Here is a 17,078-nt window from a genome sequence, read left to right on the forward strand (position 1 = left end):
TTTAAGGTGCATTACCACTACCGACTGGACTGGAGTGTGGACCTCAGTTCATCTTTCAATCACCCACATGGGTATATGCTCCTAAAAAACAATGAGGAGATAGGAGGGGTGGAACTTGCAGCGCGTCAAGCGTCACGTGACGCAAGCGGTGTGGTTAGCATGTTAGCCTACATTGGACGTGCCCTCGTGGAAATCTAATTAACATAATAAAAAATACCCACCATAGTCCGTCTGTTTAAACTAGAGATAACGTTGTTTTTGTTGATGCATGGGCTGAGTCTCAATCCACCACAGCATCCACCGATATCGCCCTTCCGCATATGTGGTGAAAGGTGCCAGAGCTAGAGGTGTTTGTCAGACCATGAGATATCCCGAAAATCGGTCTTCTCACAAAATCCTATGTAGCTTTCGAACAGTTTGGCCTTCAAACTATTATGACCACTCTTTTGCTCTAGGACGCCCACAAGCCTCAGGAGACTCCTCTGAAGGTCCTGGTACCAGTTAAAAATGGTGGATAAAAAGTGGATAAATACATGTAAAACATGTAAAATACATGATTCCTGTTCTTTCTTGTATCTCTCAGATATAGGACAGACACTTCAGAACAAACTTCCTTTAGATGTTTCTATCGTTCCATGTATTGAATCTTTCTATTGGCTTAGAGCAGTAATGTCAAATTCAATGTTTCATCTAATAATTGTTTTTAGATTATTTTTGATACCTTAAAGGGGTCTTAAAATTCAAAATCAAATAGCTAAATAATCGTTGGTATGATCACTTTAAAAGAATTCCATATGTTAGTTTAGAAACACACACCCCCTCCCAGCTTAGGGTTTAGGGTTAAAGTACTGTCATGCCCCAAAAATATCCATGTACCACACCCATAGCCATTAATGTATTTTTTTCTCTTCACTTGGCCCCAATACTCTTCCATATATTGCGTTATTTATTGTGTTGGGAAGAAAAAAGTGCAATCGTTGCTCTTGAAAATGAAAGACTAGGGACTCAATTCAATCCAACCCGCATTGCCGTATTTAAGCTTTTTTTCCAATAGTCAAATTAACTCAAAGATTGGTCTTGGGTATTCACATTACTATGTTCCTGTATAAAAACCAACAACTAGCTACTACCAGGGCGACCTTCCCATAGGAAAATTCGGTGGTTGTATTCGCTAAAAGTTTTCTGACCATCATCATACAAAAACTCCTCGCTTTTGATGAGCGAAAAAAACGAAAAGCGCCACCTGCTGGAGAAGACAGGTTTTGGGCGCAGTTATGTTCTTCATACCTCAGCCAGTCATCCGTCTCGCTTCGCATCTTCCTCTCTGGCTTTAGAGGCGCGCTTCCCGGAAGCTGGAATTCAGTACAGGAAAAATGTCTACTTTGATAGTGTGCCAGACGCAGCCCGGAAGATTCCGTTTCGAAAATTGCGTCTTTACTATTCGAGAATGAATACAATTAAAAAAACGCGGCGCATGTCCACGTGTTTGGTGACTTTTAAATATTGAAATAATTTATTATTTGATTATTTGATGGTGCCGGTCCATCCTCTTCACGTCCTGCTTAAATGACTCAGACATTTCTAAAAAATGCTTTTCTAAACTAGAATGATGAATGAATGGAACAAACGGATTTCGTAGGCTGCGACAACTTACGTTTTGATAAACTGTGTTCAAACTCACGTAAATAACCCTGACTGAACGTTATCCACCGTTTGACAATTAGTATAGCTAGTTTAGTTAGCCAGCGAACGTTAATTTAACGGACTACCAATTGTTTAGTCACTGCAGTGTTGAATTTCCTAATGAAAATGCATATCGAGTTGCCACATTTTTGGTATCACCTAATTTCCCGTTGACTTGGCTCGCCTTGTTGCACTCAACGCGCAGCCGTAGCCTGAACACCCGACGTTCAGTTTCATTGAATTCGAGCAAAACATTTGCGTTTGGATCAGGACATTTTCCACTCACTACCTCAGAATCTTGAATAACATTTTATTTGAACTTTACCTGTTTTGAGTGTGGTTGGTCCTTTTTCAGGTAGGAATGTGAGACAATCTAATTTATCCACAGGGAAGTATATTTGCATTAACTTTTCAAAGCGCTGGTAGTGCATTCACGTAAAACATGCACACAATATAAAAATAAATGCAGAAGACTTATGCATACTTGCCGAGCTCGGCGACGTGTTTACATGGTTCTACACATGTGATAGAAATATAAATGCACCACCAGGCTTTGAAAAGTTTATTTAATTATACTTTCCTGTGGATATATTGTCTCGCATTACTACCTGCAAAACCACGTGGACAACGGATAAAGTAAGTTAACATATAATTGTATTCAACGTTCTGGCTTGTAGAGTTTGTTAGAGGAAATGTAACAAACGTATAGCATTAATCTGACTGTTAACCAGAGGTATCACAGTCTAATTGTCAGGCAACCCACACCAATAATGCAGCAGATTATCAAACTAGCTACAGTCTGCCCAGGTAAATTGATAGCTATTTAAGATTGTTGTGTGCAATGGGTGAGGAATATTTTGCATTACATTGGATATTGAATTACCACACCATTTTGTCCACATTCGTGTTCAGTGACTTTACTTGGCTCATTGCGCTCTAGCGACTCCTTGTGGCGGACTTGGGCACCTGCAGGCTGACTTCAGTTGTCAAATCAAGTCAAATTTTATTTGTCACATACACATGGTTAGCAGATGTTAATGCGAGTGTAGCGAAATGCTTGTGCTTCTAGTTCTGACAATGCAGTAATAACCAACAAGTAATCTAGCTAACAATTCCAAAACTACTACCTTATAGACACAAGTGTAAGGGGATAAAGAATATGTACATAAAGATATATGAATGAGTGATGGTACAGAGCGGCTTAGGCAAGATACAGTAGATGGTATTGAGTGCAGTATATACATATGAGATGGGTATGTAAACAAAGTGGCATAGTTAAAGTGGCTAGTGATACATGTATTACATAAAGATGCAGTAGATGATATAGAGTACAGTATATACATATACATATGAGATGAATAATGTAGGGTATGTAACCATTATATTAGGTAGCATTGTTTAAAGTGGCTAGTGATATATTTTACATCATTTCCCATCAATTCCCATTATTAAAGTGGCTGGAGTTGAGTCAGTGTGTTGGCAGCAGCCACTCAATGTTAGTGGTGGCTGTTTAACAGTCTGATGGCCTTGAGATAGAAGCTGTTTTTCAGTCTCTCGGTCCCAGCTTTGATGCACCTGTACTGACCTCGCCTTCTGGATGATGGCAGTGGCTCGGGTGGTTGTTGTCCTTGATGATCTTTATGGCCTTCCTGTGACATCGGGTGGTGTAGGTGTCCTGGAGGGCAGGTAGTTTGCCCCCGGTGATGCGTTTTGCAGACCTCACTACCCTCTGGAGAGCCTTACGGTTGTGGGCGGAGCAGTTGCCGTACCAGGCGGTGATACAGCCCGACAGGATGCTTTCGATTGTGCATCTGTAGAAGTTTGTGAGTGCTTTTGGTGACAAGCCGAATTTCTTCAGCCCCTGAGGTTCTGACCATCTCGAATCCCACCGTACCTTCTCCGTTGTGCAATCTGGTTTCCGAGCCGGTCACGGGTGCACCTCAGCCACACTCAAGGTACTAAACGATATCATAACCGCCATCGATAAAAGACAGTACTGTGCAGCCGTCTTCATCGACCTTGCCAAGGCTTTCGACTCTGTCAATCACCATATTCTTATCGGCAGACTCAGTAGCCTCGGTTTTTCGGATGACTGCCTTGCCTGGTTCACCAATTACTTTGCAGACAGAGTTTAGTGTGTCAAATCGGAGGGCATGCTGTCCGGTCCTCTGGTAGTCTCTATGGGGGTGCCACAGGGTTCAATTCTCGGGCCGACTCTCTTCTCTGTATATATCAATGATGTTGCTCTTGCTGCGGGCGATTCCCTGATCCACCTCTACGCAGACGACACCATTCTATATACTTTCGGCCCGTCATTGCACACTGTGCTATCTAACCTCCAAACAAGCTTCAATGCCATACAACACTCCTTCCGTGGCCTCCAACTGCTCTTAAACACTAGTAAAACCAAATGCATGCTTTTCAACCGATCGCTGCCTGCACCTGCATGCCCGACTAGCATCACCACCCTGGATGGTTCCGACCTAGAATATGTGGACATCTATAAGTACCTAGGTGTCTGGCTAGACTGCAAACTCTCCTTCCAGACTCATATCAAACATCTCCAATCGAAAATCAAATCAAGAGTCGGCTTTCTATTCCGCAACAAAGCCTCCTTCACTCACGCCGCCAAGCTTACCCTAGTAAAACTGACTATCCTACCGATCCTAGACTTCGGCGATGTCATCTACAAAATGGCTTCTAACACTCTACTCAGCAAACTGGATGCAGTCTATCACAGTGCCATCCGTTTTGTCACTAAAGCACCTTATACCACCCACCACTGCGACTTGTATGCTCTAGTCGGCTGGCCCTCGCTACATATTCGTCGCCAGACCCACTGGCTCCAGGTCATCTACAAGTCCATGCTAGGTAAAGCTCCGCCTTATCTCAGTTCACTAGTCACGATGGCAACGCCCATCCGTAGCACGTGCTCCAGCAGGTGTATCTCACTGATCATCCCTAAAGCCAACACCTCATTTGGCCGCTTTTTTGTTCCAGTACTCTGCTGCCTGTGACTGGAACGAATTGCAAAAATCGCTGAAGTTGGAGACTCTTATCTCCCTCACCAACTTCAAACATCAGCTATCTGAGCAGCTAACCGATCGCTGCAGCTGTACATAGTCTATTGGTAAATAGCCCACCCATTTTCACCTACCTCATCCCCATACTGTTTTTATTTATTTACTTTTCTGCTCTTCTGCACACCAATATCTCTACCTGTACATGACCATCTGATCATTTATCACTCCAGTGTTAATCTGCAAACTTGTAATTATTCGCCTACCTCCTCATGCCTTTTGCACACATTGTATATAGACTCCCCCTTTGTTTTCTACTGTGTTATTGACTTGTTAATTGTTTACTCCATGTGTAACTCTGTGTTGTCTGTTCACACTGCTATGCTTTATCTTGGCCAGGTCGCAGTTGCAAATGAGAACTTGTTCTCAACTAGCCTACCTGGTTAAATAAAGATGAAATAAAAAAATAATAAAAAAGGTTGAAGAGGCGCTGCTGCGACTTCTTCACGATGCTGTCTGTGTGGGTGGACCAATTCAGTTTGTCTGTGATGTGTATAGGGGGGTCAATGTGGATAGGGGGGTGTTCCCTCTGCTGTTTCCTGAAGTCCACAATCATCTCCTTAGTTTTGTTGACGTTGAGTGTGAGGTTATTTTCCTGACACCACACTCCGAGGACCCTCACCTCCTCCCTGTAGGCCGTCTCGTCGTTGTTGGTAATCAAGCCTACCACTGTTGTGTCGTCCGCAAACTTGATGATTGAGTTGTAGGCATGCGTGGCCACGCAGTCGTGGGTGAACAGGGAGTACAGGAGAGGGCTCAGAACGCACCCTTGTGGGGCCCCAGTGTTGAGGATCAGCGGGGTGAAAATGTTGTTGCCTACCCTCACCACCTGGGGGCGGCCCGTCAGGAAGTCCAGTACCCAGTTGCACAGGGCGGGGTCGAGACCCAGGGTCTCGAGCTTGATGACGAGCTTGGAGGGCGCTATGGTGTTAAATGCCGAGCTGTAGTCGATGAACAGCATTCTCACATAGGTATTCCTCTTGTCCAGATGGGTTAGGGCAGTGTGCAGTGTGGTTGAGATTGCATCGTCTGTGGAACTATTTGGGCGGTAAGCAAATTTGAGTGGGTCTAGGGTGTCAGGTAGGGTGGAGGTGATATGGTCCTTGACTAGTCTCTCAAAGCACTTCATGACGACTGAAGTGAGTGCTACGAGGCGGTAGTCGTTTAGGTCAGTTACCTTCGCTTTCTTGGGAACAGGAACAATGGTGGCCCTCTTGAAGCATGTGGGAATAATAGACTGGGATAGGGATTGATTGAATATGCCCGTAAACACACCAGCCAGCTGGTCTGCGCATGCTCTGAGGGCGCGGCTGGGGATGCCGTCTGGGCCTGCAGCCTTGCGAGGGTTGACACGTTTAAATGTTTTCCTCACGTCAGCTGCAGTGAAGGAGAGTCCGCATGTTTTAGTTGCGGGCCGTGTCAGTGGCACTGTATTGTCCTCAAAGCGGGCAAAAAAGTAATGTAGTCTGCCTGGGAGCAAGACATCCTGGTCCGTGACTGGGCTGGTTTTCTTTTTGTAATCCGTGATTGACTGCAGACCCTGCCACACATACCTCTTGTGTCTGAGCCGTTGAATTGAGATTCTACTTTGTCTCTATACTGACGCTTAGCTTGTTTGATTGCCTTGCGGAGGGAATAGTTACACTGTTTGTATTCGGTCATGTTTCCGGTCACCTTGCCCTGATTAAAAGCAGTGGTTCGGGCTTTCAGTTTCACACGAATGCTGCCATCAATCCACGGTTTCTGGTTTGGGAATGTTTTAATCGTTGCTATGGGAACGACATCTTCAATGCACGTTCTAATGAACTTGCTCACCGAATCAGCGTATTCGTCAATGTTGTTGTCTGATGCAATACGAAACATATCCCAGTCCACGTGATGGAAGCAGTCTTGGAGTGTGGAATCAGATTGGTCGGACCAGCGTTGAACAGACCTCAGCGCGGGAGCTTCTTGTTTTAGTTTCTGTCTGTAGGCAGGGATCAACAAAATGGAGTCGTGGTCAGCTTTTCCGAAAGGAGGGCGGGGCAGGGCCTTATATGCGTCGCGGAAGTTAGAATAGCAGTGATCCAAGGTTTTTCCAGCCCTGGTTGCGCAATCGATATGCTGATAAAATTTAGGGAGTCTTATTTTCAGATTAGCCTTGTTAAAATCCCCAGCTACAATGAATGCAGCCTCCGGGTAAATGGATTCCAGTTTGCAAAGAGTCAAATAAAGTTAGTTCAGAGCCATCGATGTGTCTGCTTGGGGGGGAATATATACGGCTGTGATTATAATTGAAGAGAATTCCCTTGGTAGATAATGCGGTCGACATTTGATTGTGAGGAATTCTAAATCAGGTGAACAGAAGGACTTGAGTACCTGTATGTTGTTATGATCACACCACGTCACGTTAACCATGAAGCATACGCCCCCGCCCCTCTTCTTACCAGAAAGATGTTTGTTTCTGTCTGCGCGATGCGTGGAGAAACCAGTTGGCTGCACCGACTCCAATAGCATCTCTCCAGTGAGCCATGTTTCTGTGAAGCAAAGAACGTTAGTCTCTGATGTCCCTCTGGAATGCTACCCTTGCTCGGATTTCATCAACTTTGTTGTCAAGAGACTGGACATTGGCGAGAAGAATGCTAGGGAGTGGTGCACGATGTGCCCGTCTCCGGAGTCAGACCAGAAGACCGCTCCGTTTCCCCCTTTTACGAAGTCGTTTTTTGGGGTCGCCGGCTGGGATCCATTCCGTTGTCCTGGGTGAAAGGCAGAACACAGGATCCGCTTCACGAAAGTCATATTCTTGGTCGTACTGATGGTGAGTTGACGCTGCTCTTATGTTCAGTAGTTCTTCTCGACTGTATGTAATGAAACCTAAGATGACCTGGGGTACTAATGTAAGAAATAACAAGTAAAAAACAAAAAATGCATAGTTTCCTAGGAACGCGAAGCGAGGCGGCCATCTCTGTCGGCGCCGGAAGTTTTTTTGGATGTCTCTTTCCTCCGACACATTGGTGTGGCTGGCTTCTGGGTTAAGATGGCAGGTGTTAAGAAGCGTGATTTGGCAGGTCAAGCTTCTGAGGATGCATGACTCGACCTTAGCCTCTCCCGAGCCGTTGGGAGTTGCAGTGATGAGACAAGATCGCAATTGAATATCACAAAATTGGGGAGAAAAGGGGGCTAAAAAAAAGTTGGGAGTAGTTCAGAAAACCAGTCAGTATCTGGTGTGACCATGGTTTGTCTCATGCAGCTCTTCATCTCCTTTGCATAGAGTTGATCAGGCTGTTGATTGTGGCCTGTGAAATGTTGGAACACTCCTTTTTAATGGCTTTGTGAAATTGTTGGATATTGGTGGGAACTGGAACATGCTTTCGTACATAACCTCACTGCCACCATGGAGAACTCTGACAATGTTTACTTAAGCAAACCGAAGTTGTCAGGCCGGATCGGACGTACTGACCAATCCCCCAAAACAACGGAGGTGGCTTATGGTGTAAAAATGAACATCAATTCTCTGGTAACAGCTCTGGTGGACATTCTTGCAGGCAGCATGCCATTTGCAGGCTCCCTCAACTTGAGACATCTGTAGCATTGTGTTGTGACAAAACTGCATATTTTAGTGGCCTTTTATTGTCCCCCAGCACAAGGTTCACCTGTGTAGTGATCATGCTGTTTAATCAGTTTCTTGATATGCCACACCTGTCAGGTGGATGGATTGTCTTGGCAAAGGAGAAATGCTCACTAACAGGGATGTAAACACATTTGTGCCCAACATTTTATAGAAATAAGCTTTTTGTGAGTGGAATATTTCCGGGATCTTTTATTTCAGTACACGAAACATGGGACCAACACTTTACATGTTGCCTATATATTTTTGCTCAGTATATTTCACCTCTACCAAAGTGATAAGGATCACACTCCAAAAATGTACTGATAAGACATACTGTGTTTTCCTGAAATAGCCCAAGTTCAGACTGAGCGCTCTATAATTCCACCATTCCATTATCCTGTATCTGGTTAAATGGGATGTCATGTATGAACATTTTTTTAAATTTCAGAGCTATCAAACATTAAGCAAGAAATGCATGCAATGCGGCTACTCTTTTCCAAAAATGTTTTCCAAAAATAGCTATTTATACTATTTGATTGAACTTTGTTTTCATCCCTGAAGGATGGGCTAGTTCTTGGTGCTGACACCAGGGCCACAGAAGGCATGATTGTGGCAGATAAGAACTGCTCCAAGATCCACTACTCCCTGTCCACGGGCCATTTGCCTCGCGTGGGCACTGCCAACCGCATGCTCAAGCAGATGCTGTTCAGGTACACCACCCATCCAGTGTGAGAGTGCAATATTTGCTCATGATTATTTTCAGAATTCTTCAAGTTCTGTCAAGATGTTGGGATCTTGGCAGGACAGTAATTTTTAAGTTTTGCCATAGATTTTTGAAGCAGATTTAAGTCAGAACTGTAACTTTGCCACTCAGGAACATTCACTGACATCTTGGTAAGTATAGTGTAGATTATTTGGCCTTGTGTTGTAAGTTATTGTCCTGCTGAAAGGTGAATTCCTCTCCCAATCTCTTAGTATTTAGGCCAAAAAGTGTGTTGCTTTGCTGTGAATATTTGTATTCTGTATATGAGTTTTCTTCTTTTGGCCCAGCGTTGTCTGGGTTTGGCCGGTGTAGGTTGTCATTGTAAATAAGAATTTGTTCTTCGCTGACTTGCCTAGTTAAATAAAGGTTCAATTTAAGTTGAATCTGTGCTTGAAATTCAATACTTGACTGATGGACCTTACATATGTATGTATTGGGGGTCAAAGGAAGGGTTAGTCATTCGAAAATCATGTCAAACCCTATTATATGTAACTTATTATGGGGGTTGTTACTCTTGAACTAATTTAGGCTTGCCTAAACAAAGGGGCTGAATATTTGTGCAACGATTATATTTTAATTTAAAAAAACACAAGTTGAACAAATCATCCTAAAATCATGGGCATTAATGTGGAATTGCCCCCCCTCCTGCTGCTTAACAGCCTCTACTCTTCTGGGAAGGCTTTCCAATAGATGTTGGAATATTTTCTGCAGGGACTTGCTGGAGCGTGATTCATCACTCCAGAGAACACATTTCCACTGCTCCAGAGTCCAATGGCGGCAAGCTTTACACCAGTCCAACCGACACTTGGCATTGTACGTGGTGATCTTAGGCTTGTGTGCGGCTGCACAGCCATGGAAACCGATTTCATGAAGCTCCCGACTAACAGTTCTTGTGCTGACGTTGCTTCCAGAGGCAGTTTGGAACTCAGTAGTAGTGAGTGTTGCAACCGAGGGCAGGCATTTTTTTCTTTACGCGCTACAGCACTCAGTGGTCCCATTTGTGCACTTGTGTGGCCTACCACTTTGTGACTAAGCCATTGTTGCTCCTAGATGTTTCCACTTCACAATAACAGCACAGTTGATCAGGGCAGAAATTTGACGAACTGACTTGTTGGAAAGATGGCATTCTATGACGGTGTCACGTTGAAAGTAACTGAGTTCTTCAGTAAGGCCATTTCACAGCAAATGTTAACCTATGGAGATTGCATGGCGATGTGCTCGATTTTATACACCTGTCAGAAACGGGTGTGGCTGAAATTGCCGAATCCACTGATTTGAAGCGGTGGTCACATAGTTTTGTGAATGTATTGTATATTCTTCCACTTTGACATTAGAGTATTTTTTTAGTCGACTGATCTATTGTTTGGTTGATAGGCTGTTGTTCGAGCAAGATTTCTTTAGTCGAGCAGTCGCAATTATCATTTTCATTGTGTACAGGACACCTGTCTGATTGACTCCTGTCTCAGTGGACTAATCCATTGCGGAAGCCACAGGGATGGCACAGTCCATCACTCTGAGACATGATACTGAAATAATGGTGCATCACTAATCAATCTAATATTTTATAACAAATGTACTTTCTCCCGCGTTGAATGTGATCGCTGTCCTCGTTTCTGGAACATAATCTTCAGTGCGCCGTAGAATTGGTGTCTTTCCCTATGTTGCTATGTGCATAATTGCAAAAATAACCAGCATATTGGGATTGAGAACAATGTGGGTTGCCTTAAGCCCTATTCGGACACGATTTGTTTTACTGGGGGTGATCGATTATTGTAATTATCTGCTCATGCCCAAACACCACATCTGTAATTTCATTCCCGTCCGAATCAGCCATGTCAGTAATTTGTACATGGCAGGAGAGTAACAGATCCAGCCAGAGTAACCTACTGTTTGGTGAACTCCAAGGTCCTCTGATAATACTAGTCCCATGTGAATCAGCCATGTCAGTAATTTGTACATGGCAGGAAAGTAACAGATCCAGCCAGAGTAACCTACTGTTTGGTGAACTCCAAGGTCCTCTGATAATACTAGTCCCATGTGAATCAGCCATGGCAGTAATTTGTACATGGCAGGAGAGTAACAGATCCAGCCAGAGTAACCTACTGTTTGGTGAACTCCAAGGTCCTCTGATAATACTAGTCCCATGTGAATCAGCCATGTCAGTAATTTGTACATGGCAGGAGAGTAACAGATCCAGCCAGAGTAACCTACTGTTTGGTGAACTCCAAGGTCCTCTGATAATACTAGTCCCATGTGAATCGACATCCCTGTGTTTTCAGAGAAATGTCTGAGTTTGGCAGGTGTTGCTCACGGTTTGAGCAAGAGAACAATAACTGATTTGATAAATTGAACCAAGTGCTACACATAGCCTATATATGATGGGCCTACGTGTATTAACTTACACAGTGAATGCTTTTGTTCATATGTTTTGTGTGTATGAATTGAATATTGCCAAATGCACCAGTAAAAAATATTATGGCTATTTAATGTAACCCTTGCTGTTAATAGATTGCAAAGCAGCATACAAGCATTCACTTTTGCATCCATAGCCTTAAAACGCATCTCAAGTGCACTGTTTAGCTCACATCTGAAGGGCTGGGGGGCATTTACGACATATACTGCAGATTGCTAAAATATCCTAATGATTATGATCACACTTCCTCAATTCAAATATTATGGCGACACTATATCAAAGATGGAATGGGTTAGAAACTTGGGAACCTTGAGTGGGTCGAAAGAACAGGATGACTCTTGGTCGACATACGTTTTTAATTTTTTTATAGGAGACAGCCCTAGAAGAAATCTGAGGGGGTCTGAATTATTTTGCAATGTACTTTATGTATCAAAGGAATGGGAACCTGAAATCAACTGTACCTGTAACAGTAATACTGGGTGTCTATCAATTGAAAAGTAGTAGGGCCCTATGGAATCATGGAATCCAGACATTAAAATAGAATTCAACAATGTAAAAAAAAATTGTAGGGAATCAACTAAATGTTTTTAACTTATTAGTTTGCCTAGTTGATTTGCCCAGTTGATTTGCCCTAGTTAAGAAATGAACAAAATGCATCAGTGATTCATATTTTCCTGCAACTTTCTGAAACGACACAGGAATGACCCTGTTTGTGTGTGCGGTGTGCGCGTATGTCAACAGCAGTGGTCACCAACTGGGCGATCAACTGGTTGATCTCCAAGGCATTCCTAGTCAATCGCCAAACATTTCTGTAAAAACCCAAGGATAAAGCCTGCGTTCCTATACATTTTTTATTCATCTCGCGCTGTTGGTGGTTGGTGCACCGGATTCAGCTGCACTGCTTCCAGGTAGGCAAAGTGTTACCATTTTTAACCATTTCATGTGTCTAGGTACAAACTTTGCCTTGCCGACGGGCCCTGAGAGGAAATCAAGTGCACTATAGGCCTACCGCTGGCAAAATGGATGGCTCAGATGACCGTGTCTGCAGCGACGTAGCAGGCATAAAAGAAGGCTAAAGCAAAGCTGATACTATGAGATGTCAAAACGTTTAAAATCCCTGCAGCTGCGTCGATGCACACTCCACAGAGAGGAAGTGGCGAAGCAAGTGCTTTCACTCTCGCCAAAAATCTGTCCAAAATAAGCCCAATGCTTTTCTATGGGCTTATTTTGGACCTAAGCTTGTCGTCTGCCTTTGGGACAACCACTCCTATTGTAAAGGCGGAGATATAAGCATCTTGTTGTTAATATATATAGGTCTCTGCTCTCCATAAAACCAGCCAGCCATACAAACCGCCTTCCCTCCTGCTCCTAGGTATCTAAACTGCAGTTTCCTTTTATTCAGGATTGGAAATATTTTAGTAGCCTATTTTAAATAGTTTTTGTTGAGCTAGGGTAAAGCGACTGCCATACCCAATTGACACCCCTGTTTGCATCCTCAGATACCAAGGCCACATCGGTGCTGCCCTGGTTCTGGGTGGAATGGACTGCAATGGTCCCCACCTCTACAGCATCTACCCCCACGGCTCCACCGACAAGCTGCCCTACGTCACCATGGGTGAGTCTGCGAGCTAATACTTACTGTTACTCCTCTTGCTCTCATTTCGTTCCAACTATTTTTCTTGTAATCTGTTGCTCTCCATCTCCTACCCTCTTTCTCTCTCCTTTTCCCCACATCACTTTGTATCCCTCTTCTCGCACTCTACATCTGCACTCTTGCTCTCTCTCGGATTATCACTTTGTTTGGAGGTGCTTCAGACCTCAGATACCTGGACTATCTGCATTGAACTCTTTTGACAGTGTTTGCCACATACGCTGCTGCTACTGCATATTATCTATCTATCCTGTTGCCTTGTCAACTTACCCCTAATCTCAGTTACCCAGAAGTTTAATGATTGCGTAGTATGTCACTTCCCGTGTAACTTCTGGGGGGATGTGTTGTGAAATTGTGATTTCCGTTGTGTGAAGGAAGAAGCGAAGTCTCCTCCCTCGCAAAAGGAAACACTCTGCCAATTCCCTTCTTTCTGCTATTTCACCCTTGTTTATGATATGTGTGAACACGCGCCAACTAGTAAACATGTGATTGAAGATGTTTTCAACACAGCTATTTCAAATCTTGGCAGTGTCCATTCAATCCCTGTTGTTTATGCCACTGCAACAGTTCTTAAATATTTTGACTGGCAAAGAGGACGTTTTAGCATGCTTGCCAACTGGCTATGGCAAAAGTTGAATATATCAAGCGATGAATGGAAAAAGTTGTTCAAACCTCCATGTTCAGCAAGCTGTTGATAAGACTGCCAGTGGAAGAAGTGCACACTGTTGTTCACCGGTAAGTCTACATTAAATGAACTCCTTCCTGGCTAGACATTGGCATTACAGCTAGCTAACTATCATTCACTCTGCTTTACTATCAACTGGCCAGCTCTATCGGGCAGCTTTGAGATGCGAGGGAAAGCAAATATGTTTGCTAGCTATCCATCTAATTGATGGAGTTGAGAAAATACCATTAAGATTAACTTGTTCGCTAGATTGAATCTGCTGGGGGAAAGCTAGCTAACGTTAATTCCCACCATCAGTCTTGAGTTGAGTTCACCTTAACTAGCTAAGTGGACTGTAGCTGGGTTTATAAAAAATAACTAGCTATATTTTAAAGACTTGTTCAAACTACTTTGTTCCCCTGTCTATTGTTGAATTGGCAATCTATCTAAATGCCCTCCTGATTTTACTGCAGCTGTGTTTTTAAGATCATTAGGCTGGTTTAGGCTTGTGCACATTTACCTGAGTGTTTCATTAGTTAGCTCAATTACTGACTGGCTAGGGTAATTCTTATTCATCTGGCAATTCAGGTGGAGAGGGAGAAAGCAGAGTGCCGCGGACAGACCAGGGGCCGTATTCACAAAGCATCTCAGAGTAGCAGTACTGATTGTGGATCAGTTTTGCCTTTTACGATCACAATGAATATGATTACATTGCCAAGGGGAAGCTGGTCCATGATTGCTATTCCTATACTTAAGACACTTTGTGAATATGGTCCTGGAATAAAGCTGTTGCCTAATACCTTGCACAGCCGTCGTTTCACAACAGGATCCTGGAGGTATTATTCAATGCCTATTAACTGAATATAAGTGAATTTTGATTTATTGATGACACTAACAAATAGGTAGCATGTACTGTTGATGAAAAATTCAAACATGGCTTTGGTGATGAGAGGTACATGATGCATTTGTCATCTCCCTATCAGGCCACTGCATGCAGTGACGTGGGCCTCGATGGTGGAATCTTCAAGTTGCCTTACTAAATACTGCTGCCTTCGGTGCTACCAGAAGCAAGGGCCTTACCTGGGAGCACAGCAACAGTCTCTCTCACAGCCATTCTGTCAACATGTATTGTATGTAACTACTCAAATTCTTAGAAAGTACTATGGGAAAAAGCACCGACTTAGAGTACAGACCCCTTCCCTATTTCCACATTTTGTTACGTTACAGCCTAGTTCTAAAATGGATAAACGAATATATAATTCATCAATCTACACAAAATACCCCATAATGACTTTGCAAAAAACTAAAGGCCTGTTTATGCTAATGCATAAACAAAACGGAAATATTATTTACATAAGTATTCAGACCCTTTGCTATGAGACTTGAAATCGGGTGCATCCTGTTTTGTTGATCATCCTTGAGATGTTTCTACAAATTGATTTTGAGTCCACCTGTGTTTTAATGAAATTTGTCGGACATGATTTGGGAATACACACAGCTGTCTATATAAGGTCCCACAGTTGACAGTGCATGTCAGAGCAAAAACCAAGCCATGAGGTCGATGGAATTGTCCGACCATCTGCAGCACTCCACCAATCAGTCCTTTATGGTTTAGTGGCTAGACGGAAGCCCCTCAGTAAAAGGGACATGACAGCCCGACTAAGATTCTCTGGTCTGGTGAAACCAAAGTTGAATTCTTTAGCCTGAATGCCAAGTGTCACGTATGGAGGAATCCTTGGGGTGTCGGTTCACCTTCCAACAGGACAACGACCCTAAGCACACAGCCAAGACAATGCAGGAGTGGCTTCGGGAGAAGTCTCTGAATTTCCTTGAGTGGCCCAGCCAGAGCCCAGACTTGAACCAGATCAAACATCTCTTGAGAGACCTGAAAATAGCTGTGCAGCAACACTCCCCATCCAACCTGACCGAGCTTGAGAGGATCTGCAGAGAAGAATGGGAGCAACTCCCCAAATACAGGTGTGCCAAGCTTGTAGCGTCATACCCAAGACTTGAGGCTGTAATCTTTGCCAAAGTTGCTTCAACAAAGTACTGAGTAAATGCTTATGTACATTTTAATATTTCTGTTTTTTATTTTGTATAAATATGCTAAAGCTGCTTTTGCTTTCTTATGGGGTATTGTGGAAAAACAGCTTCTTAATACATTTTAGAATAATAATAAACTTAACAAAATGTGAAAGTTGGGGGGTCTGAACTTTATGAATGCACTGAACAGAAATATAAACCCAACATGCAACTATTTCAAAGATTTGACTGAGTTCATAAGTAAATCAGTTAATTGAAAGGCCCTAATGGATTTCACATGACTGGGAATGACATACCTGGTAACCAATACCTTTTGCCTCATGCAGTGCAACATCTCCTTCGCATAGAGTAGATCACGCTGTTGATTGTGGCCGGGGAATGTTGTTCCACTCCTAAATGGCTCTGTGAAGTTGCTGGGAACTGGAACACTGTCGTACATGTCGATCTAGAGCATCCCGAACGTGCTCAACTGGTGACACGTCTGGTTAGTATGCAGGCCATTGAAGAGCTTGGACATTTTCAGCTTCCAGGAATTGTGTACAGATCCTTGTGACATGGGGCCGTGCATTATCATACTGAAACATGAGGTGATGGCGGCGGATGAATGACACGACAATGGGACTCAGGATCTTCTCACTGTATCTCTGTGCATTCAATTTCCATTAATAAAATGCAATTGTGTTGGTTGTCAGTATCTTACGCTTGCCCATGGAGCACTCTATTCATAACGATGACATCAGCAAACTGCTCCCCCACACAATTGCTACACAGAAACCACAGTTGTCTACTCCATTGTCAACACCTCAATCATATCATTAGGGCAATATAAGTATCTTTAATAATACAATTTATGCATCATGATATTATTAGCTTTTTGGACCAGAATGAGTCTCTACTACCTATTGTTCCTGCAGTAAGGATTCAAACTCTTCATCAATAGTTTTCATAATTTATTTTCAGATAATTGCTGAAAAAGCAGCAGTAGCCTACCAGTATGAAAATTAGGGAGCCAAAGGAACGACTCTCTCGCCATTTCGGTTCCGTTTATCTAAAAGATCCGCTATTCATTCGCAAACCACTCATCACTTGACTACAATGGCGAACAAGTCACTTTAGCTGCCACTGGCAATTCTCGACATGGGTTTCGACTCCTAGGAAAATACAAACAAGATTTGGTAGGATTTATGAATAA

At 43.3% G+C, this 17,078-nt stretch overlaps 1 protein-coding gene across 3 annotated transcripts in view; it reads left to right on the top strand.

Annotated features, from left to right (window-relative positions):
• Positions 1-1,387: 1,387 nt before the first annotated feature.
• LOC109879257 (proteasome subunit beta type-7-like) overlaps positions 1,388-17,078 on the top strand; it is a 71,464-nt gene continuing 55,773 nt past the window's right edge. For 2 of the 3 annotated variants that reach the window (XR_004206212.1, XM_020471434.2), the window contains exons 1-3: positions 1,388-2,319; positions 8,914-9,062; positions 13,028-13,143. Coding sequence is in view for 2 of the 3 variants with exons in the window: in XM_020471434.2 (XP_020327023.2) it covers positions 8,956-9,062; positions 13,028-13,143 (223 nt within the window). In the remaining variant the exon portion in view is untranslated. Of the gene's footprint in view, positions 2,320-8,913; positions 9,063-13,027; positions 13,144-13,642; positions 13,915-17,078 lie in introns of those variants that run through there. The other variant, XM_031809627.1, reaches the window with a different exon arrangement.

Source organism: Oncorhynchus kisutch, linkage group LG29 (genome assembly GCF_002021735.2).
Source record: "Oncorhynchus kisutch isolate 150728-3 linkage group LG29, Okis_V2, whole genome shotgun sequence".
Lineage (NCBI taxonomy): Eukaryota > Metazoa > Chordata > Actinopteri > Salmoniformes > Salmonidae > Oncorhynchus > Oncorhynchus kisutch.